This window comes from Watersipora subatra, chromosome 3, assembly GCF_963576615.1.
Source record: "Watersipora subatra chromosome 3, tzWatSuba1.1, whole genome shotgun sequence".
NCBI lineage: Eukaryota > Metazoa > Bryozoa > Gymnolaemata > Cheilostomatida > Watersiporidae > Watersipora > Watersipora subatra.
The window spans coordinates 65,073,534-65,099,182 of NC_088710.1; the positions used below are offsets into that span (position 1 = coordinate 65,073,534).

The window sequence follows — 25,649 nt, forward strand, 5'->3', positions numbered from 1 at the left end:
CATTGTATGCACTTCGTTATTTCTGTCTAGGTATTGTATCTTGTAGGCATTCAACTGAAGCGATAGCTTACTTCCACTTTTGACTGGCGTTAGAAACTTCGTCGCTCTTGTCATACGGACGATCGGTCGATGAAGTTGGATTCAATTACTGGATGTAGCTTCTGACAACATCGAATTGGAAAACTACGACCTTCCTGAGTGACGCACCCGTCAGGATGAGTCTCATGACTCAAAGGACATCAGCGACTGCGATGTCGAGACTCTCCACCAACGATCTAGACAAGAAAGGTAGATGGCGTGTGGGTGTTTATGCGTGGGAGTGTTTGTGTGTGTGTATTTTGTTTGCTGTGTCATCAATTGTTAGAAACAAAGCTGTCCTCGTGCACTACGCTGTTGAGATTAACCCTGCATTGTTAGCTCTGCAGGAACCATAAATATCATGAGAGCCACCTTGCTTGGTGTTCACTTCACGAATGCAATGGGTGTGATCTTTCCTCGTGCCAAAGATCTGCATGTATTAGCATAACTAGACTGCATCGTGTCTTCTAGACGGATTGTCACATCATTGATAAAATCTTTTTTTTTCAGGTGATGTCAATATGAACGATGTCGTGGATGGCAAGATCACTCTCTCGATCGTGCTTCCTGACAGACAAGTAAAAGAGATGAGGGTTAAATACAAGTAGGTATCAAACTGTCTTGTTTACTAGTGTAGCTCCTGGCCGTTTATCACGTCTGACAAGATTACATAATTGCTCTTCAAAATGATTATTGCCTCTGGAAGGGTTTGGTAATTGCCTAATGGTATGCGAGCCGAGACATGCATTTCTTTTGTCAGCGTTCATAAATATTCTGATTTCTGTTTCATCATTAGCGCAGAGCTTCCTGCTGTGAGTGATACATTGGTGCGACTTACCATTCATCATTCTCTTCAATGACTCAACATTTATAATTTATTCTTCTCTACGGTGACTCTCAGGGAGAGACTCTAACTTAGCATGGCAGCGTTTCTAGAAAAATAAATCAATGCTATCAGCTGTGTTATTACCGGAGACAAAGTTTTCCTAAAGGCTGTTGTAGCCCTTCTTTATTACGCGTCTCACTGCTGCTCAGGCTTCTATGGTAATGATTTTCAACCACGTTTTTGAGTCATAAAGCACAGAGAATAAGTATGTATACAAGTATTCTTTAGCTCATGAAGGAGGCAACTTATTGCTGTTGGTTAGAGTTTTAATGCAATTTTTCTCGGAGTGGCACAACTATTCTGAAGTTTTGAAGGATGGCCAAGAGCTTTGTGGGTCTTTTTGCCAATCTTTCATGGATTTCCATGTTGTTCATCAAAACAGGCCGAGGTTTTACACCCTATGAGCACATTAAAAATGTATTAACTAGATGTATTACTTGACTAGATTGTTAGCCTGTATCTGTTTGAGTGATGGCTGCCCCAGAAATTTACATATATGTAAAAATGTGCCGTAGCTCAAAAAACGATTGAAAATCACTGCTCTGTGGTTTTTCAAGGTATGTAGTTTTAGGCATCTCATAGGAGTGGCCATACTACACGCTGTCATTTAATGGTGTCAATGCTAGGCTCAGTATGTCAAGGTTGGAGTGCTCTATCTCATCAATTAATTCTGTTTCTGATAAGCAGATTTTTTGAGTTTAAGAAACAGTCAGTGTGTTTAACAATAATTCCTCTTTTGACAAATAACGAATGAAATGGACTGTTACACACGGTTTTGAACTTGGAATTTCATTGGCCAATTTACAAACAGTCAGCATAATTTAATTGGCTTATTTAAATAGAGTTAGCGTAATTTGATTGGCTGACATACAAATGTCCTGCATACATATTATGGGAAACTAGTGAGTGTACACGAAAGCTTGTGAGGAAGCTATTAGCTTGCACACTCAACCTATGTTTACGTCTACATATCGGCATGATGCTTCTTGTCAAACAGCAGTTTCATTAAACGGTGGCATACGTGTCACTACACACTAGACTGTGGTCCTTTCCCATGCCCACAATACATTCGCTGTTAGTTCATATAACCAAAGAGCTTCAGCCATTTAAAAGGAGATATGTTTGAATACCTCAAGTAGAGTGGACTAAGCCCTACATACGCTGTAAGAAAATTAAAAAATTTGACAAATGAACATAACTGCCTCAGCTAAACTTAGCCTAAAAGTAGCCATTGCCTGACCAGGACCTACAAGTGTGTATTCATACACACATTGGTTAGTGGAGCTCATCTATTTATGCATGAGAGACGTATGCTAGTTGGTAACTAGCTGACCGAGGTCAAATGGATTAGTCAAGGTTGCAACTGCTAGGCAGGTAGATATCTTGTTAAATATTTGTCTTATCTTTGCCAAACAGCGGCAGCAATCAGCGCACCTTGATGAAAGACACTTGTGAGTTGTAAGAGGATAAGCGGTGAGTTATCTTTACTTGAGGCTCTACCCGCTGAGTCATCGACTATAGACTCTCCTTGTACTTACAGTTTACCCATGATGGACTTGCTGGTTCAAGTAGCCTCTCGAAATCGGCTCAAGCCTGGAGAACATGCTATCAGTGTCATATCTGAAGAGACGGGTCGAACCATTGACTATCAGTCGAGTCAGACTATCGGGTCTCTCGCCGTAAATAAAATATTTCTTATCAATAAATCTATGCAGAAAAAGCAGCGTGAGTCTGAGATCCAAAGACACAAAGATGCCAGCAAGTTTGAGGTGTGTGGCATACCTTCCTTAGTATCACTGATTTCTTTGTCTTCTATTCTGTTTACCTGCACATCTTTTATCTGTTGCAATGCTTATCTGTTCTTGTATTACACACTTATATTTCTATTGCATACCGCTGCAAAATGGGTCATACTCAACAGAGAAGACAACTCCAGAAAGTTTTTATGTGGTCTTCTCTACTAGACTAGGCCAAAATTGTACTAAAATCAATAAACCTAAAAGGAAAATATTTTATTGTAGTTACTTTTATTTTAATAATAATTTAATATATAATAATATTATTTTAATTACATAATAAAAATATTTTATTATTTTCACTCGTAACTGAACACCACCTTGTTTACTCAAAGATCTGTAGTCACCGTATCTTTAGGAAGTTTTTCGACTCTTTCTTCCTTCTATCAGTGCAGTCTTAATAGAGATGCGCCAATACAGCTGTCGTACTCTCTTTAGCAAAGTTTTTAGCGTTACTTATGAGCTCCAAGTGTTAACATTCACACAAGTGGTGTGAATGAACATCTTGTGATGTACACACGCATTAAAGTGTTCACTGGTGTGAGATGTCGACAGGCGTGATAGCTTGATAAAGCAAACACTTATCCAGGCAACTTCACCTTGCATAGTTTCAAGTTTTCAGTAGTTCTGAGCATATACAATCTTATAATCTATATATACCATAACCATAGCGGTGTTATACTCACCTACGTAGTTCTCTTATGGAAGCATTGATTGTTTAAACCATTCTATAGTTTTATTACATTTTGCTGTTTTTTTCGCAATAAATGAAGTTCTTTTCTTGTAGCCGACTGTTAGGATCACAGTGAACATGCCAAGAGGTGTCAAATCCGTACAAAGATTGAACCCGAATTCACCAATCATGGATATATTTAGGAAGATTTGCTTGGAAAAGAATTTGGATCCGTCTCGTTATGAAGTGCGGCTAACGAAGCAGCCCAACACGGCTGTGGATATGTCCCTCTCGCTCACGACTTACAAGACCTCTGAGATTACCATCGTGCCATGTTCCGGTAAGTTCTTTGAGATAGATATTGTAGTCATACGACTTGCTTTAATCAGGGCTCATTTGCAATCTAGTTTTAGTTATATTATCATACTAGTGAATGCCCGGCGTTGCTCGAGTAATAAAAAAAGTTTTTTGTGCAAAAAATTTATTTTCACACAACTTATACAACAGTTACCATTCTAACTTTTAAGCTCCATATGATGAAAAAGGTGTTTTGCAAAAAATTAAAAGAAAAAATAAAGCCACTGTAAAGGTGTTTAAATGTAAGATAATTAGCAAGTAGTGGCTAGCTAAACTCGGTTTTGCTACAATTACAAAGAAAAATGATTTGATACTTATACAATTAATACGAAGTGATAAAACAAAAAAACATCATGAATATGTTGAATTAACAATAACAATTCGTGGATCGAAGTGTGTGTATAAAAAATGTTACTGTTCCAGCGGACGCTATCCATCATAACTTTGAATACGATGATACTGGTACCTCTTGATGCTGGTACAAATGTAAAAATGAGATCTCAGACTGTCTTTGTCTGATACTTTGTCTGACTGAACAGAGAGAGAATTTAGAGACAATTCCTACTCAAGATAATACAATTTTCCATATTAAAAGTATTTATTGGCAGTTTTTACAGATTTGACAATCGATCTTGAAAAAAATTGAAAATGAAATTGTAGCGGCACATTTAAAATTGAACTGGTACATTTGAAAATTACAAATTAAAAAATAGGTGATGGTAAAAAGCTTTTTAAAAAGTTTTTAATGAAAAACAAACACAAAGCATAATATTAATTAATAATAAAAAGTGCATGTTTAGTGATAAGGATAAATAAAGAGTTGAGAATAATAAAAACGGCTTAGCGTAGAGGTTACACGGACTTGTTTTTGGACTCGCGATTTATCTAGTGCTAAGAAATCTAGTGCTAAGATGATTTTTGGTTCTTAAAACATTATCGCTATAACGGAACAGACAAATTACAAACAGACAAACCCTGAGATTTACATATACAATGGAACCTCGGTTCTCAAACATAATCCGTTCCAGAAGGTTGCTCGAGATCCGAAACAGTTTTTCCCATTTGAGTAAATTTATGTAAATTTTAATCCGTTCTAAGGCGAGAAAACAACTTTGTGAAAACTCTGTACTGTGTACTGCATACTATAAATAAAAACGGGTAGATATAGATCGTGTAAAATTTTAATGAAAGTTTTCCAGTTATGATGATGAAAAAAGAAAACAAAAAGTAAACATTTTGTATGCTTTGCTCTTAAAACATCAAAAACATTAAAGGTTACGACACCAAAAGTTGCAGAAATTGATAATAAAACAGCAAAAAATACAACAGATCAATTACATCAAAAATTGTGTGAAAAAGAAAATATAAACAGCGATGGCAATTGGCACGGTTACTTCACATCTTTGAAGGAGAATCCTCCTCCAAAACAATTTAAGGTAACTCGACTGAAGGGTTAACTCATTAGCAAATCTTTTTGGTAGAACTATTCGTTCCAGATGGTTCCACCTTTTTGAAAAGAACTTTGAAGCGTAAATTGCTTTCCCGTTTGTTAACGAGTGTTTCCATGCTGTTTCCGGGGCTGTTCCAATTCCAACGCGCATGCTCAGGTTTGGTCGAGAACCGAATTTATGGTGGAGATCCAAGATGAACAAATCTCAAAATCTTTGGTCAAAAACCGAGTTGGTCGAGAACCGAAGCGTTCGAGAACCGAGGTTACACTGTATAAATTATTTAATTCAAACAATGAACAATTATGATTCCAAGCATCTGTCAAAACTCAACTGGAATAAATGTGAGCTACAAATAGTTGCTTTAATATACATTTTGAATATTGCTGCCTGTGCCTGCTGTCTTCCTAGTTGCTGCTGCTGCTTTAGCCACCAGGTCGCGTCTACTTTTGTACTTGTCTGGCTACTACCAACAACATTTCTATGCTCAGAGTTATCTCCTCCTGTTCAAATGTCACAATTAGCCATGCTCGTGCTTTCTATTGGCTGGAAGCATATCATAGTGAGCTCGCAGCAAAATATTCTTTAATCAATACTCATTATTATTTTATACACAAAGGCTGCCCTTTCTCCTTTGTCATAGTTGTGCTTGCTTTTTGTTACTCTGATCAAGTGGCAATAAGAAGTCTTTTATTTGTCGCAACAGACACTCGGCTAATGCGCCAGTAGGCTTATTGAAATCTATTGCCGTCTCATTATTAGATATTTCGTGTTAGCACTTGTATGAGTCGTAGTTTAAGTAATCCTTTTGGAGAATGTGCTTACAAGTTGAGCATCACAAGGGCAGCGACTGAGTCTGTGAATTCGTATTTGTGTTTCAGATCATCCGACTGATTCAGGTAGGAGTTTGTAGCAGACGTAGCAAATCCTCGATTTTTATCTTGGTTTTGGTTAAAAATAGCGTTGCTTTGTAACAAAGCTCTACCATTACCACACCGCTATAGTTTCAAGCCATTGTGGCTCAGCAACAAAATGATAGTTTTTCACTTTAGGTATGCAGCACAACATAGCAATAAATCGAAGCTTTGCAGCTTGTCCAGTGGCTTTTTTCTACTTAGGTCTGACAGTAGTTATACTGCTTTCAAGTCTGGTTGTTGAAATGCGATGTAAATCAGTATTTTGAATTTGTTAATGTTTTCCATTTGTTATGCATAAAATTTTCTGAGTTTAAATGATTCTATAGATTATGAAGCTGTCAATATATACGTAGAACTTAGTGTCATCGTCTGATAGACTGTGATCTTAGCTTTATTAGAGGTGTTACACCCATTCGCCACTGTGCAAGTGATCTAAAGACAGCATAGTTGTACACGCTTTTGAAATTACAGTGCCAGCTTACCACACATCTATGGTAGACATCAGCCGTCTCGGCGCTCCCACACTCTCTCGAGACTCGGGCAAAATGTCTGAACCGCTGGACAAAGTAAAGCGTAAGAAAGGACTTTTCTCTTTTCTACGGAAGGATAAGAACAAATCGGTGAGTGCATGAGGGTTGTTTGCCCGACCTCGCAACAAGGGCTAAGTTCTGGAGAGCTCATTGCAACTTTGTTGTGATTTAACGTATCATATCGAGTCATAACCGATCAAAACAAAGTAAGGTTATTGCTGGACCAAAATGGTTGCGTATACGAAACACACTAGCTAATAGATAGGAGAACTGGTGTATTACTGCTAGTAAAGAGTAAAGTACAACCATGTGTATATTCCGATAGTTCAATCAGTTTCCTACATCACTAAGTGAAACACATGCTTAGGTTTGAGAGACATATTGTAAAAGTTTTAGCTGATTTCAAGTTAGCAAGAATATAATGTAAGTTACATCGCTACTTTCTAACATTGATGATCACAGGCTATTGAAGAATTGGGAAGGGATGATATAGACACCCCTAAGGCATGGGTAAGAATGTTTTTATCACGACAGTTATTTCTTCTTCACCAGTAACCTGCTTCTTTTCTTCAACAGATAACATAACCGTCTTTGCACTTTGACTGTATCCAGAGTAAGGTGTTGGCTGTATCCAGAGTAAGGCGCTCTGTCTACTGTCTGGTTCTTCTTTTCTTCTGCGCCACTACTAGCATTTTATCTCAGCTTATACAGCGTCTTGAAAAGTAACTGCAAATAAAAGCAGCGATTTTATTTTTAACAGAACCACTGTATAGTCGTTTGCGTGTCACTATTGCAGTCAATGTCATCTCAACGAAATGTTTTTTTACTGCAAAACATGAATGAACACTCCTTATTGACGTTTGCTTCAATGTAGCTAAAAACTTCTGGGGATTTTTGTCTTTAATCTCTTGCTCTCTACTTTACATGGCCTTCTGTCATTTACTCGGTTGGCAACAAAAGAATCTTAAATTACATTAAAAGGCAGAGATCTCACAGATAGCCTTAATTGCAGGTTTCATCTTGGTTGTCATGTGTCACCAAATCTTCACCCTGCTCGTAACAACTGTTTGGCATCTGCCTCGCCTTTCAAGGTTTGCGACACACACGCGATTAAATCCGCAGAAAACGAGTCATTCAATTTAGAGTTTAACAATGCGGCTCATTGCAAACGCATTCCTTTGACGAAACCTTAACGTGGCACTCCGCAGCCACTGTATTCCATATCTCTATTATACATTATCTGATATTTACTCTGCTCTTTACACCGTTTGCACAGACAATACACGCGTATCATTTTAACTGCACAGCTCACGCCACATTTCACCGTTCACTCTCTTCTGCACCTGGTTTCTCATTTTGGTAGCCTTCGACTTAACTCGAGACTGGTTCTCATCGCTGAAGGCATTTGTATCCATCCGTAGATATCGGGCTGTCAAAATAGCCCTTAGTAAATGTACTAACTTCTGCGTCAGTAATCTTTGCTTCAGCATACAAGAAACTTCCCATATCAGATCTTTTATTCTTGAATTTTCGCATGGCTATTTATCATCTTGTTGTTTTAGAAAAAAGTTGACGAAGCGCGAAGCCGTCCATTACAGACAGTGTCACAAAATGGGGACCCGGTTACCAGCAGAAAACCTCAGGCTCAAGTCAAGCCCCAACCCAAGGTTTGTAGCAGGTCATACATGGAAGGACTATTTATGTATTCCTTGTGAATAGACTAGACGACAAGGGTATTGCTTAGGTAAATATCATGACAACTAGCTCACTCTTGAGAAATACCTACAGTTGTCTCTCAATAAAGCCTCTATCGACATATCTCATTCTTTCTTAGCTTCAAGCCACTATTTACGAAGACAGCGAGCTGGACGACATCAGCAGAAATAAGGCGAAGAGAGCTTCATCTAAGAAGAAGTATAGAGCCCCTCCACCTCCTTCCAGGTAGGAGTTTGAAGTAGCGGGTGACTGACACGGATCAGTTGGTTGTTGACATATTAGACTACATTCACTGCAGTTTTACAGTATTTACTTAGTTTAGTACAGTCATAAAGGCAGCGAGTATAATGCACAGATGTTGGCCATAACCCCGCTGTCTTATCATCATGTACTGGGAGGTGTCTAAGCTCGCAGTTACTGAATCCTGTTTAGTTTGCTCTCCTTATCAGCTCACTCTAGATTCTTTCAAGCTGTAAATCTCGCAACTCCCTATCATGCATTCCTGTATCTAGCATCAAAATATTGATGCAGCGGGCTATGTCACACGGACTCACTAATATGATTACTCCTGCTCAACTGCTCAGAGTAGAAACTGATTTAAATATCTATTGTCCTTGTCTCCCGTCGCTTTCTTTCAAATGCTCGTTTGAATTGAAAGTGGCTCTTTGTCGACCATCTTCAGATTCATAGCCTAGTACGAGACCGTTCTCCTTTATCTGAAGAGAGGGTCTCGTCTTACGCAGAGATCATCTTCCTTTCTGGCCATGTTTAGATGACCGACTAGTTTTATTTCGGGCTTATGAAAGAGAAAGATAAACTGATGACTAGATTATTTCTCGGAGATTCGTTGTTTGTGAGATGTAAGCATGTTGTTTGTAGGCCCCTCAGTACAATGGACACAATAGGTGAGGAGAAAAGAGTGGTGCAATACGCTTCTACGCCCAACCTCGCCTCCACCCCAACAAATTATAGGGTCAACGCTGACAGAAAGGTTTCAAAACCATTCCAAAATAAAGGGAAACTAGCTGGTGTTTCAGCAGATGTTCAACAGCACTCAAGGTATGCATATCGGATGTGTATTGGATATATATTGACATACATTGGTGGGAAAAATGAACGGACCGCTTTAGAGTTTTGACCAATTTAAATAAATAGGGTGTTGTAGTTGCTAGCCAATTTTTTGAAGTTGCATTTGTTATATATAAAAATGAAGCTTTGAGTCTCTTCTATTCAGATATGTTACTAAAACCATATTTTAAGTAGTTTGTCACTTAAAATGCAGACTTGCCCTGTTTGCTAGCATAAAAACTTTAATGTAAAAACATTAAAAACAAAATTTTAATTTTTAGGAACTTCAAAGACAAAGCTTTCTATTTAGCAAAACATAATGACATTAGGATTGTTTCACACAACGTCTTTGATTTGAGTAACAACACCGCTTTAAGTTTGAATGCAAATAAAATACAGGTTTAACATTAGTCAAAACGAGTGTGAATTTAAAAATTAATTGCTAACTTTGACTCTTTCTAAAACTCTTCTAACTAGTATTGTTGTTTTAAGCTAAAATTAATTTTAATAAGCTCTATTTATTTTAAGCTTTCATTTGATGTATAGTTTGTACAGGTTCTACTCAACAACAAGAGTTTAATGAGGAATTTAATCACCTCGAGTGCTGAACAGTAGTAATGATAAAGTTTTATAAAGTCCATCTTATTTTCACATCACTGTATATCTGTGCTGTTATCTATATAGATGAGCAGTATCCTACCTTTGCATGGGGTACTCTCAGTGCGCCCTCACTCTTTATTATTTGGTATTTTTATTCAATGATGTTCTTTCTTAAAACGTGCTCAATTCTCTGTAGTCATGTTACATATTCTATTCTAACATAGTGGCTGACTCTATTACGCTTTTTCTCAACTTTGATTGTTTACCACCAACACGACTTTGTCAATGCTCCATCACGCTGCTGTTAGTCTGTTTCATTCTCTATGCGTCTTTTTGATTATAAAGCTTTGCATGAACTGAGTGTTTCGACCCAAGTAGCTGGCATTTTGGGCTGAGTGGAACTCCGTAGTTTTGTAACTCAATTCATTGATTTTTGCCATAGAGGTAGAAAATTCAAAGTTATTAGCTTTGACACACTGTATTAACCTCATGCATACATAAGCCCATTATGCAACAGATTCATAAGCTGCTAGAAATTTCAAGCTGGCAGCAATAATAATGCGTCTTCATAACCAATGATGGACAACTCATAAATATTGCCTTTCATAATCATGGTTTGTCTATGGCAGTAGACAGACAACTCCAATTGCTCCATTATTCCGTCTCATTTTAAGAGTCCATGGTTGATGAATAGATTTTTGGATGAACTCCACTTTCAGTTCAACTGGACAACTGCTCTAAACACTCATACTGTAGGCTTGAAAGAAATATTGCAGTAGCGCTGCTAGGCATGGGTTACATACCGGTAATTATATATGGGCTCGTAGAAGGTGGTCTAATGATATTTTTCATGATTATTCAGGAACAGCTCAGACTCCAGTGGATACCACGAACCTCCAGTAACACCCGAGTCAGCTTCTTCACCTAGTACTAGTGACACATCCACTCTGCCACGGCAATCCAAGCGAGTGACCGCTGTATGTATCAACCATACCTAGTAACCCTATGCAAGATCTCAGTTTAGTAAATATTGTCGCAGCAACGACTGACAGCAAAACTGATGGTGGTTATTACTAACTGCATGGCGGCTGCAACACCTACGAGCAGCAATTATCAGCAACAACTTTTGGTAATGGGTGGTAGCAATGGCCAACTGCCAAAACTAAGCAATGCCTTGCAGCTATGACTGACGGCTATGACTGACGGCTATGACTTACGGCGATGACTGACGGGGATGACTGACGGCGGTGACTGATAGTGATGACTCACAGCTATGACTGATGGCGATGACTGACAGCTGTGACTGACAGTGATGACTGACAGCTGTGACTGACAGCAATGACTGACAGTGATGACTGACAGTGATGACTGACAGCTATGACTGACGGCGATGACTGACAGCGATGACTGACAGTGATGACTGACAGCTATGACTGATGGCGATGACTGACAGCGATGACTGACAGTGATGACTCACAGCTATGACTGATGGCGATGACTGACAGCTGTGACTGACAGTGATGACTGACAGCTATGACTGATGGCGATGACTGACAGCTGTGACTGACAGTGATGACTGACAGCTGTGACTGACAGCTATGACTGATGGCGATGACTGGCAGCAGTGGTACTGGTTACTTGCAAGGAATTGGCTTCAACTCAAAATACTAGTCCCATTGTTTTGCTGTTAGCGTTTTCTCACTCAATTGAAAAAAATGTGCCTACTGAGTAGCCTGGCTACTATTCAGTGCTGTTGAATAGTTGGCAGGAACATAATCAATGTTCTCATTATACTTGTCATGCATTTTCTCTCTTTCTTCAAACCTCGTAGAGTTATAGATTTGTCCACTCTCTGTAAAATAATCAAAAGAATTCTAATAGTTTCAGTTGTACTCCTCTGCATCATCAAATGTATGTTTTGTTGATTCGAAGAAATTGCATGTGTCTTATTTGTATTTCTGAATTATATGGATTATTTTTAACAGTCGTAGTTGTCTCCCTTCACATTATGAGCTACTGACAATCATAGTTGTCTCGTTTCGTAACCTATAATCTGAAACCAGTAGCGATTAATATTCTATGCAATTGTAGACTGAATCAATTACTGCGAAGAAGCCACCAGTCACCGTCAGTGTTCAAAGAAGTCAAACACTACCAGGGCATGCCGCCGCGATTAAGAAACCAACAAAAAAGAAGGCTGCACCGCCTCCTCCTGCCTCATTTCTTGGTAATACGGCAGGTAATACAGGCTCACATTTAATCATAGCTTGCACCGGTGCACTGCAATGCTCGGGCGTGTTTGACAACCATTAGTTTGATCACTTTGCAGGCGTGAAGGCACCAGCAGCACCAACCACCACACTGACACTGCACGATAGAATTGTTGAATCAGAAGATGAGACAAGTTCACTTAACTCCACTAACGGTAATGGATCTCAGTCTCTCTGTTGTAATCAAACTGTTCTCAAGTCTGTAGCCAAAGGACCGATAAATTTTTGTAAAAATAGTCGCTATTAATGCGGGTATATTCTCAGTAGATAGCCTAAGAAACAACTTTTAGCTGTATGTAATCTCTATTGGGCCCAAAGCTGTTTAGTCACAGGGAAAATTTGATTGTTATGAAGAAGTTATTCCGGAACAGTCTATTACTATATGTGGTTATTCGGGTCACTCTTATTATGTCAGAACTGAGAGAAATTTCTGAAAATTGTCTTGCACCCGCATCATTTCACACGCATTCGATATTTCTGCACCAAACTGTACAACTGCATGTGTTTCTTTCTGGATTAATTTTTCTGTGTTGTATGTTTATTCACTCCTTATTTACACCTTTAATTATCTTCTGTTATGTGTGTGCAACATCCTATGATTTCAGACGACGCTCCTGAAATAGGCATTATGTCATTCAGTAGCAAGTCGGCTTCCCCTCCAATATTTATAGCTCCGCCCCCACCCCAAAGCCCACCGCCCGCATTGAGCGAGTCACCCTGCAATGAGACTAGCTTACCTTTCTCTGAATCTCTGAATCAAGGTAGGACAACCCCAAGCTTGTAAAATTGTTTTACAAACTTAAATATAATACTGAGTGAAGCTGGAACTAGCTTATATTTACAATCAAAAACTTAATGTGAACGCAAACAGTTATTACATGGATTTACGTTACATCTGTTACGTCAGGTCTTAAATATACTCATTATACCTAACTATGATGCACTTGAGGACTTGACTGACCCTTCTGTTCAGGCTTTCCTTACCAATCGGTGCTGCTGTATTCTACACAAGCAGCTAAGGCATATCTGTAGTTTACCTGTCTACATGTACTCTTGTGACATCTTTCATACACAGCCTGGATAAACCAAACTGATTACATGTTTCAAGCAGTCCTGGCTGTTGTTCCTACCTACCCACTCACCCTTCCTCTTTTCTGTAGCTCTTGTGGAAGTTGTTCTTCATGTCTGTTTGTTGTACGTACAACTGATGTCACTCATCTTCTTGTGCTTCTAGTGCCTCTGACCAACAGGAGTGAGAGTCGGTGCAGCAGAGCATCAGTGGATACTATTGATGATGTTCAGCAGCATTTTGACTTGGCCATTGCTGCCGGAGAGAGAGAGCTTAGACACGAGCAAGGTTAGTCAGCGAACCATCAGCTTTGCTGATGGACCGCTTCCTGCTTTTATAATAACTAATAGTCTGTTTACTTGCAATTCTTTATTGGAGTTGTTCTCTAATGGAGTAGGATAATTTCTCTAAAGTTGTCATACTCCATGATAGTTAATTATTAACCTGTAAATACTAATTGCTGTGGTAAATGTATCATATCAGGAGTTGTCTTCACAATATGGCTTTGCTTCTCTGTAGATTAATAGAATAATATGATCTCCAGTCAAATTACCTGTATTCTATTGCAGTCAATAGTAGCAAGTAGAACAAAAATAGCAACCATGGAAAAAATTTTAAATTTCGTGTTCACTGTATACTTTTCTTGCACACTGCCCTTTCTTCAAATCTTTCGAAAAGTATTTTGTTTTTTTGATTTATTATCCTATTCATATATTTTATGTATAGGAACTGTATCTCCTGCTAGCCTTGACGGAGCAGCAGAACTGCAGGCTAGTTCTAAGCATACAGAGGTGCTAAAGCTAACAGAAGAACTAGCAACACTCACTGATAAGTTGAAGGATGACGAGAAGTCGAAACCAAGCCAAGAGGAGATGGATGAGGCCGTGGCGCAGATAAACAGGAGTCTGGGAGAGGATGATAAGTAAGACAAATTTCTGCCATTTCAGCAACAATGTAATCAGAATTGCGTGAACATTTTGAGAGGCTGGCTAAACGCGTACGTTGCTAGTAGTCTTGCTATCATATGATTTGATTAGCGACTGATTCTCTATTGTTAATTTCGATAGCTCTGATGGAAGCCTAGTACCGGATGGAGAAAATTTTGTGGTTGCTGCCAGTAAGCTGCCTTCTGGTGGGAAAATAAACGACGCAATCCGGTCTACTCAAAGTCAGAGTGTATATGCCAAACCTTTAGAAGAAATTTCGTACGGGTGTGTACTTTAACAAATAGATTTCTGAATGTTGTACCATAAACAGCAATCTACTTGATATGATTTTACTAGATAATGCTAGTAACTGGTAACTCAATCCTTCTGACTATCCTTGTAAAAGTAAAAATTGGCTTGCTAACTCACGAATGTCATGTTTCGTTGACACTGTTGTCTCATTATTACAGCGAGGTATTAAGGTAAGAGTTGTCACCTCATTGTGTTTCTAGTCAGTGCCAGATATTTCTTGATTTGTGTGATTCGTGATTTGTGTGAAATTTTATGATTTTTTTTCTTGATTTCAAAATCTAAAACAAAATCTATGCTTCTAAATGAATTTTTTTTCATAATTTTATTAGTGTGTGTGGAGTCGATGTGTGTTGACAAAAACTGCCACCTTTTGTCCTCATTTACCTGAATACCAAAAGTAGACCAGTTGCACTTTTTGGTTGTCTCTCAATTTATTAACAGGTGTGTAAATACATTGTTGTGTGTGTGAGTGTATGTGGTTGTATTCACTATGTTGAGAGTAACCACTCTGCTGTGCGTTCTGTGACTTCAGTTCTATGTCAAATTACAATCTGATTTTTAAAACTTTTGAAAATTCTTTTAGGTTTGACAACCCCTTTCGGACCGCTGTTCAAGCGGAATGTACAGACAGCACTGAGCCCACAAGATTGGCCAGAAGCAACTCTCAGATATCTGACAGCACTTTGCCTGACAGTGAACACACAGACAGACCACAGAGTAGCAGTCTACAGTCCAGCAGCTTACATTCAGACGAAGAGTCAGCCACAGAAACTGGTGAGCCTTTTCTTATAATAGTGATAAAAGCAGTGCGGCCTTTGATCACTAAACATGGTATTTGCACAATCATAGATTTGTTTGTTAACTCGCTCTTGAGTATGTTAATATCTGTATGGAATACAACGCTTCTATGTAGAAAATAAAAGGAAGCATTTACAATTGAGCCTGGATCTTTCCACCCCACACCAAGGCGTTTGTGTTATGGAATAGTTTAATGAGCACTTTAATTCAAAGTGATTAATTTAATGTGAATTGAAATAAGGCTTTTCCAACATGGCTTCATCAATCCTTTCAGTAAATAATTTTCATCACGCCATCTTACGTGGTAAAAAGACAAAGTTTGCATTAATATCACCTATGTTAACGTTTTGGCACACCTCCCTTTCCATGCCTGATTACTAAAAATGTACTAATAGTTGTTCAAGGCAAGGGTTTGCTGTAATTTTCTGTACAATTTTCTGTACAATGCATCATAATTTGTTCGCTTCTTTATTTCATAGATCGTTTGGGCTTTTCTCCACATGATAGTGCTATAAGTCTCTTATCTCATGATTATATCTGTATTAAATAGCATAACTGCTATATTACTGTAACTAGTATGTTACTATTTTTGTGTGTTACTAGTATGTTACTATTTTTGTGTGTTACTAGTATGTTACTACTACTAGTACGTTACTACTACTAGTACGTTACTACTACTAGTACGTTACTACTACTAGTACGTTACTACTACTAGTACGTTACTACTACTAGTACGTTACTACTACTAGTACGTTACTACTACTAGTACGTTACTACTACTAGTACGTTACTACTACTAGTACGTTACTACTACTAGTACGTTACTACTACTAGTACGTTACTACTACTAGTACGTTACTACTACTAGTACGTTACTACTACTAGTACGTTACTACTACTAGTACGTTACTACTACTAGTACGTTACTACTACTAGTACGTTACTACTAGCAGTACGTTACTACTACTAGTACGTTACTACTACTAGTACGTTACTACTAGCAGTACGTTACTACTAGCAGTACGTTACTACTAGCAGTATGTTACTACTAGCAGTATGTTACTACTACTAGTATGTTACTATTACTAGTATGTTGCTACTAGCAGGTTTGGTTTCTAGCACAACAACGCAAAAGATAAACTAGAGTACCACAAAAGCTTTATCTGATGCCAAAATGTAGCCTATCAACTACCTCCTTCAATATTGAAGTGGTAACAGGTCTGCACTCACACTTTGCTTGTCTCCAAGTGATACATGTACTGTGCCTACCTGACTAAACAATTTCTTGCTCAAGGTGATGCAGATGAAACTGCAAGTATTGGAAAGGTGACCCAAGCTGAGACAAGCGCTTCATTCGTAGCGACTGCTGGTGGCTTAACGAGTAGTAAAGGCAAAAGAGGTACATTTCAGGAGGTTAAAGGGCAGGATATGAACAAGACTATATACGGAGAGCTTTCCAAGGGTTCAGTTAGGGGTATTCCAGGTCAGGTAAGGAAAAACGAGTCTTTGCTAGCCCTAAAGGCTGCTAATTTTGTGTTGAAAAGCTGAATCACCGCATTGCTTTTAGCTAAGTTGTTTGATGTTCAGATTAAAGAATGCAGTATCATCATAATTATAGACAAGTCATGATTGTTTGCTGATTTCTCTGGTTTTGGTGCAAAACACTCTTCCCAAGATACGCAGTCTGTTACGGCTGACTTATCACACTCATTGCTTGTCAGATATATCATCTTGTTTCTAATTCATCTAATTGTTATGCAGTCAAGGCGTCTATGTAAATTTTTGCTCAGTAATATCATCATGAATATACATGTGGTTCTACTGCTCGTGTGAGCTGGGCAGTTCATTCGTAACTGCGCCTGTAGAGCTAGTGGTAAACGAGTTGTAGCTGTGTCTACCCTTTGTTTATGGGCTCTGATCACTTGTCTGTTGTACTTCAGGACACTGCAGGACCTCAGGTAACTTCAATAATTCTGCGCTAACAACTTTTAGCTTCTGTCTCAGTTCTTTACGATATTGTAGCTAAGGATTATAGTGTAATAGTTATGTAGGCTTTGTCTCTTTACCATCACCTTGATCTTTCTTACAATTGAGGCTATTTTCAAAATTACGCGAGTTCATCAATGTGACCTAATATCCTTGACCCAACTTCCTCTCTTTAATAATTCATATTAATGTATAACAAATGGCGAAACAAACCTGAGTTACTTTGATGCAGTGCCAACTAATATCTCAAGTGTTCTAAAGTAGGTTTTGCATTGTACCACGATTTGCCTCATTTCACTGGCTGCCGTACCTCTTTTTCGCAATCAACTTTCCTGGACACCACTAACCCGCACCTTCTGCTAAAACAGTTAGCAAATGTAGTTAGTAAATGTAGGATGCTGCTTGTGCCTGGATGCTGATAGACAGCCACCTGGTTAGATCCTTTTTAACAACTGTGGTCATCTTGTTGTTGAAGGTGAAGACTCGGGCCGCATCATTTACAAGCAATAAGCCCGCAGTGAATTCAATAACTACTTCTGATACCAAAAGGACAGACCAGCCTCGACCAAAATCTGTATTTTCCATCTTATCCGCTAAACCAAGCATTGTCGAATCGGCACGAACATTGCCTGTGACTGCGAGTACGGCTAGGCCAGACAGCACAGCCACTGAATCAGTTTCTGTGCCTAAGGAAGTATCTACTACTTCTGTTCTGTACTCTCGTCCTCTTCCAGTTTACAACAGAATGAATCATAACAAAGCTCCGACTCAAAGTCCAACTCAAACTCCTACTACTAGCAAACCTAAAGCTTTAGCTTCAGTAATAGCTGACAGCGTCAAGTCTGGAGATGCAGCAAAACCTATGAGAAAAATGCCAGAAACTGGGACTAAATCAATGTTTTTTAAAGCAGCGAGAAGTTCGAGAGTAGATTTACCCGACCTCGATAAAATAGAAAATGTTGTCAAACTGGACACTTGTAAGTATGAGAAGAAACAGGTTGCAGCCTCTCAAGCGGATGTCAAGGTTGACAAGACATTGGAAACAAAGTCTCCACCTTCGACGGCACCAAAGCCAAACAAAACTGGTGCTAGTTTGGCTCGCAAAGAGTCTCTCAAAGAGCAATACAACAAACTGCAGGTAAGTCTGGTACTAAATTTGATATCCTTGAACTTCTGTTTCCTGCTTTCAAGTTTATGTGCGTGTCCATTCTGTAACATTTGAAAAAGTGTTCAATATATTTGTCTAAAAGGAGAACATGAGCAAGTGGCAGGGTAAGCTAAAAGACAATGAAAGTAGAGTGAAGCAGCTGACGACTTCACAGCAGAACTTGGTAAATACTGGTCTAGCGAGAGAAGCGAAGCCGCCGTTAGCTGGTAAAATGGTCAAATCTACCTCAGCATCTACGGTTCTTTCCTCTCGATCCTCCACTTCTGGGGAAAGTTCACAGCAAGAAACGTCTGAATTCCAAAAGGTAAACAATTGCTCTTCCTGATCTGATGACATCTTCGATTGCTTTTGCTTAGCCAGTCAATCTATTAAGCGAACTTTACACAGACGATGAATTCATGCTCGACATTACCTAGGGACCATTTCTAAATTTTTTTTACTGATTTTTTAGCCTCAGCGAGATCAAGTAAGTGTATCATTACATAAGTTAACAGATATGTTGTGCAGCGTGAACCGAGCAACACTTTCTTCCATTGGCTTAAAATCTGTGCATTACTATTACACACGGTTTTCTGTACTTTCATATTTCATCTACTTTAACTACAATAATTGTAAGTTAATAATAATTGTGTAAGTTTTACAAAACTCACATATTTACACATGTTACTTGCATTTTACAGCTTTTAGTCTAGAGTTGCTTTGACTTTATACTGTTAGCAATGATAATTGCTTTGTGGCTATATTTTTTAAATGTTGATTCCTATTCATAACAATTTGATCTTTATATTTGACCAAAAATATATCTTTTTACTGTACATTTCCTTCAATTATTTGCTTTTTTATTTATTTTTACGATCGATGCATAACAGCGTAAAGTCTACAGCCATCGTTAACGCTGCCAAGCTATAGGTTTAAATCATCTTACTGGATGCCAAATATTGAATGACTTTTATGATTTCTGCAGGTGAAGCTGAGGTCTGCGGCCAGCAGAGTGATAGCTAAGGCAGAACCTGAGCTGGACCCTGTTGAGAGTCTAATGAAATCAATCAGGACACGAGCAGGGCGTGTGTCTGACTCCGCGCCTGACAGGTAGGGGTAGAAGCTCTGATAGTGCTGGTTGATGGCTACTAGTTGATGTCGAATTTCTTCTAGCATTTTCAACTCACTGATTGGCTGAGTTGTTTCTAATATGCAACAAAGGGATGATCAGCATTAAAATGCTTGTTGGTAATCGTATTACAGGGGAATCTATGTAGCAACCGGCGAGTCTGAACCAGTTCCACAGGCTATTTCAACCAGAGAGGTCGCTCCTACAGTCACTTCGGCATCACGCTCCGCAGACTTGAGGACTTCGGCTGATCAATCGAATCAGGTGACAGCATTCAAAGCAATTCTTTGTTCTTGACTTGCTCTACTTTTAACAAGTCAAACATGTTCTATTTCAATTCATTTGGTCAATCTTATTTGTTTGTTTTTTAGAGCAAGTTACTAAATGGAGGGAGTAAAGGAGATGACTCGAGGTTTAACCATTCATCGTCTTCCCGAGACTCTCTGCTGGCTGAGACAAGCACTGCTGCAGGGAGGCCAAACAGGAGGTATTTGTCGTAGTTGTCTTACCTTGTCAAAGATGGAAAAGTTCTGACATAAGTTTACAAAAAATGCTAAGTTTAAAGCAGCTAAACAAGATGTGCTTTTGCTTTTGCCGAGTTAGAAGTGAGCCATCTCTGATAGAAGATGAACAATTCTATTAGATGCTGTTTTATTTTTTTTGTAGAAAAGCTTATACCTACTTCACAATGTATAGCTTTTTGTGAGACTCACCTACATTGAAAAAGTATTTATTAATGCGTTAAACAGCAAATATAACAAGAGTTTTTATGTTTTTATTAGTTTGTTATAGTTTTTAGCCACAAAACTTGATGATTAGTCGGAGACTCTAATTGGCAGCGAAAAACTGTCAGCGCTCCTCCATGAATGTTATTTCTTTTTGCAAAGACCGCCTCCTGAGTCCTCCTCCTCGCAGTCGTCATCAGATGAGCTCAATGAAATCAAGGTCAGGCACAAACCTCACAAAATGAATAGACACAAGAATAGCAAGCGCTCTATCTCGGACCCCTTTCCTCCTCAAGGACCAGGGAGTAATCGCCACATCCAGGTTGGTTTCTGAATTACATCCCAGGATACATTGCAATGTTCTGCTATCTAAATGTCTCGAGAACTGTTTGATGCCAGACTTGAGGCAGTGAATTGAATAGAATCTCATCAACAAGGTTGGCATCAATGTATGTATAAATCTGTGTATGTATAACTCTATGTATATATAACTCTATGTTTGTATAACTCTTTATTGACATCAGTAATCATCACCAAAATGATGTTTGTCATTACGTGCCAAAGTGAAATAAATAAACAAACAAAAAAATGAAAAGACAGAAATCAGGAATTATTGAATGAGTTGGACAAACATGTTTTAACAGTTGATAATCTAATAGTATTGTGAAGGAGTCGGGATAGTGAATTGAAGAATGTAGTAACAGAAAGTTCATAAACAGAAACGTAGTATGTTGGTGTCACGAAATAGAAATGAAATCATTGAGTTATGTAGCACTGAGTTGCTGTACACCATCTCTTTCCTAGTAGTTAGGCACGCAGAGCTCTGACCTCTGACCCTAGAGTAATGAGTTGGTCAGCAAATCAGTTCTTTATTTAAAATACAAGTCTGATAAATTGGTTGCTAAGGATGTGACTTAATAATAGAACATGGCTTCCCAATTAGGGCTGTTCGCACCACTAATGGCTGCGGGCTGTTGTCCGCGGGAGAGCAAGAATCAACCGTAAAGACGACGGAAGTATATTTGTCTTCTCATCTTTGGGTTTTCATCTCTTTTATAAATAAAAAATAAATCAATCTAAAATTGATCTAGCGTTTCTTTTATCCACAAGGAAATACATGTTGATCAGATAATAGCAGAGAAGAAGCATAAGCAGAAGAGGCAGGAAAAATTTCAAATACCATAAAGCGAGTTGTTTTTTATATGTTGCTGCTGTGTGAAAACATTAGACTGCTCTTATAATGACCTACCAATAACATTGCAGTTTAAATATTGCAAATATGTCAGTTTTTCATAATGTTTTCAGCCTCTTTTGTTTCATTCAAAACAAGGGAAATGAGGTTGCGGTGAGGTTGCGGTGAGGTTGCAGTGAGGTGAGGCCGTCATCAGGGGTTCAGGGATGAAAACGAATAAGCAAGCTGTGTAATAGAGAGAGTTAATTGAACTGTGCTGATGGCAGCGTTTGCCTCAATTTTGTGAAATTATCATCAATGCAGTTTTAGTTGGTTTTGGCTACTATCTGTAAGACAGACAGGCAGACAGACTCAAAATATTATCTGATTTTTTGCAGGAAGGAAAGAATGGAAAAGAACTAAATGTAATTAATGTATTATAGCGGTATTCTTTACTAGATGTGATACGCGGCTGTGTTTGTCTGTAATATGCATGTGATATAATCAAGCGGGCATATTGCATGCTTTCCCTGGCTTTGAGATTGGCGTTAAAACTTTAGCATGACAAGCATGAAGCATGTATTTTGGCTTTTGACTCGCTAGCTATCTTATACCGTATGCATGATAACGAGCATTAATTTTTTTTTAAATTGCCCAATGGTTGCCGCTGGTAGCAGCATCTATCGTGGTATTTGCGTTTGCGTGTTCCCAGGAGCATTGATTAACTTTAGCTCAAGGTACAACTAACATTCGCTGCTCATATGAGTTGATTTGCTTACAGCCAACCCCTACTGAGTTAGATCCTAGAGAAGAGCTTATGATTGCTATACGTACTTCTGGAGGCCTTAGTAAGCTTAGACAGGTATGCCTCACATCTTGATGTTTGTATCAACTCTTTTGTTAGACCGAGGATCAGACACGCTATGTAATAAATTGCATACCATAGATCCTTGCGTTTAAGTCGCACCTGTGAACCTAAAATTTTGGGGTGCGGCTTATACACACAGTCTAAAAATTATATCTGTAAACTTCTCGGTATGTTTGCAATTAAGGTATTTATTAGAATGTGTAAATGTGTAAATGTGTAACTGTATACCTGTAACTCAAAAAAACAAAATTCAAAATTTGGGATGCGGCCTATACATGGTGGTGACTTATACATGAGGATTTACGTTAATTCATTTTTAGAAACAGGAGAAAACAACTCTACTGTTATACTTTATCTGCTGCTTATCATAAAATATAACAATGCTGTGTTTTACCTTTATGATAGCTGGAAGGTAACATCATATATATCTGTTGGTTGTTTTTTTACTTCATGGCTTCTACCATCTAGTATCTGTTATTTTCTATATCCAGAATTTAATGTTGTGTGAGGCTGTGAGCTGAAGCTAATTGTTGCTATGCTCTCTCTCTCTCACTTTCAATCTCGCTATCAAGTATCTACTCGTAGCACAGGATAATTGCGCAAGCTGCTCATTTGCACAGAGTGTAGATTTATGCTCGAAATTAATGCTCTATGGGTGGATGATAAAAATTACTACTGTGATTTCATACCATATCGTATAGACATGAATCCTTTTAACGTTCAGCTGTTAAAATATACACTAGTCCTTAGCGTTAATATCTTAGCCAGCTCTGACTTAGCTATTCCAATTTAACATTTAATCTTGTGCACCGGTAAAGGCTGGTTTACACTATATCGCTGTATGAGGGTGTTTTCCTTTTGGCGTTCATCGTCGATTATGTGAACCGTAAATTGATGGTATCGACGAGGCAGCGCCGATATGTCGAGAAAGTTGGCAGCTGTCAAACTTTTCCGATATTTCGCGGAGCATTGACGACTACCTTTTCGATGTGAACCATTTCGGCGATAGTGATTCGTGGTCGCGGATAGCGTGATCTATTTATTACCATTTATGGTAGACGCTGCGAGACTGGTATTTGATTCAAGCACACGACAACAAAGAGGTTTATTCGCGAACATTTAAAAAGAAAAATGAGAACACTGCATCACAGAGTATTTCCTGATGCAAACACGGATTAGGTTTGTGTTAGTGTGAACATGGTTATCATCGACGATCACCGAAGTATTGTGGCATCAACACCGAGATATGGTGATACAGTGTGTACCAGCCTTAATAAGCTTAAAATAGTCTCTGCTAAAGGCTGGTTCACACTATGTCGCCATATCTCGGTGTTGATGCCACAATACTTCGGTTATCGTCGATGATAACATTGTTCACACTATCGCAAAGCCATCCGTGTTTGCATCAGGAAATACTCTGTGATGCAGTGTTCTCCTTTTTCTTTTTAAATGTTCGCGAACAAACCTCTTTGTTTTCGTGTGCTTGAATCAAATACCAGTCTCGCAGCAACTATTATAAACAAAAATAAATGAATTCCGCTATCCGATTACTATCGTCGAAATGGTTCACATTAAAAAGGCGGTCGTCGACGCTTGGCGGTATACCGGGAAAGTTTGACAGCTGCAAACTTTTTCGATGGATCCGCATTGCTTCCTCGATGCCATTGGTTTGCTGTTCACATAATCGACGCCGAACGCCGAAAGGAAAATGCTGTCATATGGCGATATCTTGTGAACCAGCCTTGAAGCTATCTTTCACACATTTCTACCACTGGAAGAAAAGATGCTATATACAGCTGGCAAAGAGCCTATTAATTTAAGCTTATACGGAGAGCCATTGTCTCCTTTTCTGTTTGCAGGTTAATGCTGATGAGGTAAAGTGGTCAGTGCAAGTTTGAAGTCATCGATAGATGTCTCTCATATACTCTCTAGTAATCAGTAATTCTATTTCCTGCCACATCTACTATCCAAGAGAATACTCATCGCACCCAGTCGATAGTGTTGGCTGCACCGTGCTGGCAGAGTACACTGTGCTGCTAGCTGTTTGTTGAACTTTCCCACAACACCCCTACTACAGTAAGGAGAATTCCATAGAATGCATTGGCTCCCTTTATCGGTATATTTTTACATATAGAAAAGTAAGTTAAGTATATTTTTGCACCAACTCTATCAACTATCGTTTCTGCAATATCAATATCCTAGGGACTTGCAGACGCATTCAAAGAATTGAGGCACATTTGTAATTTCTGTTTAACACTGGATTTAACATTTTTGGTTTAATCAACTCTTCATAATCATTCCTGGACATGAATGGATGGATCTAGCAGGTAGTTTGGTGGACAATCACATTTATTTACGCATGGCATGTAATCTTTTTTTTGTTTTATGAAACCTGAAAGAACAAATATTTTTTTACTTACCTTTAACATTTATGGCAATAAAAGCAGTACAGAAATCTGTTTGAATTTTGTTAGTAATCAGCTCCTTATTAGCTGAGCTGTATATTTTGCCAAAGACTATCAAGTTACTACGTGAATGCCTGGCGTTGCACGAGTAATAAAATAGTTACCCAATCAATTTTTGTAACTTAAGCTAGTAACTTAAGCTAGTCTAAATCTTTACAATAACAAGAGCTATGTCTGAAGCCAGCTTAATAATGGTTACGTTACACGTAATGGTCTCTCCCGCGTGCTTGTAGTAACCAATAGCATTTTCACAAGAGCCTCAATTGTGCATATTTCAATTGACGTAGAGAGTATGACTACAATTATTCCATTTTAAAGCAATGTGGTCCAAGGCCTAGTCGCTCGGCCTAGGCCTCGGATGGAATGTCTGCCTGCAGACCTAGAGGTTCCAAGTTCAAAACGACTGCGAAGTGGGTTTTTTGTTCTTAGATTTTGATCGCTATGGCTGACACACGACAGACATGACAAATAAACTGAGATTTATCTATACATGTATAGACTAAACTAGTAACTAGTTGAAGGTGTCTCAGCTCCAACATACCAACTTATTAAGAGCTTAATGCTTCGAGTCGAGTACTAATCAGCTTTGGAGTCAAACTTGGTTTTGGAGGCTGCGCGAGTTTTAGTTCCAAGTTTAGACGGGTGTAACATGAGGAATACATACCAACTGTGTATTATGGAAATTAGATGAGTGTAGTGTAATTTAAGGAATAC

The 25,649-nt window shown here is 38.6% G+C and overlaps 1 protein-coding gene across 2 annotated transcripts; it reads left to right on the forward strand.

Annotated features, from left to right (window-relative positions):
* The first annotated feature begins 593 nt into the window (after positions 1-593).
* LOC137389652 (pneumococcal serine-rich repeat protein-like) lies at positions 594-24,929 on the forward strand. 2 transcript variants are annotated; one of them, XM_068075716.1, is made up of 29 exons: positions 594-682; positions 2,505-2,733; positions 3,548-3,773; positions 6,627-6,775; positions 7,148-7,195; positions 8,248-8,352; positions 8,520-8,626; positions 9,281-9,460; positions 10,932-11,046; positions 12,161-12,308; positions 12,399-12,494; positions 12,945-13,100; positions 13,574-13,696; positions 14,135-14,330; positions 14,476-14,619; positions 14,805-14,816; positions 15,230-15,420; positions 16,739-16,932; positions 17,385-17,402; positions 17,906-18,568; positions 18,681-18,902; positions 19,050-19,064; positions 19,563-19,687; positions 19,841-19,970; positions 20,078-20,193; positions 20,594-20,753; positions 22,001-22,027; positions 22,384-22,464; positions 24,330-24,929. In XM_068075716.1, the coding sequence occupies exons 1-29, from the start codon at positions 600-602 to the stop codon at positions 24,366-24,368; spliced, it is 4,098 nt and encodes a 1,365-aa protein (XP_067931817.1). In that variant the 5' UTR covers positions 594-599; the 3' UTR covers positions 24,369-24,929. The 2 variants fall into 2 exon arrangements, with proteins under 2 accessions (XP_067931817.1, XP_067931818.1); XM_068075717.1 differs by lacking the exon at positions 12,945-13,100.
* The last annotated feature ends 720 nt before the right edge of the window (positions 24,930-25,649 follow it).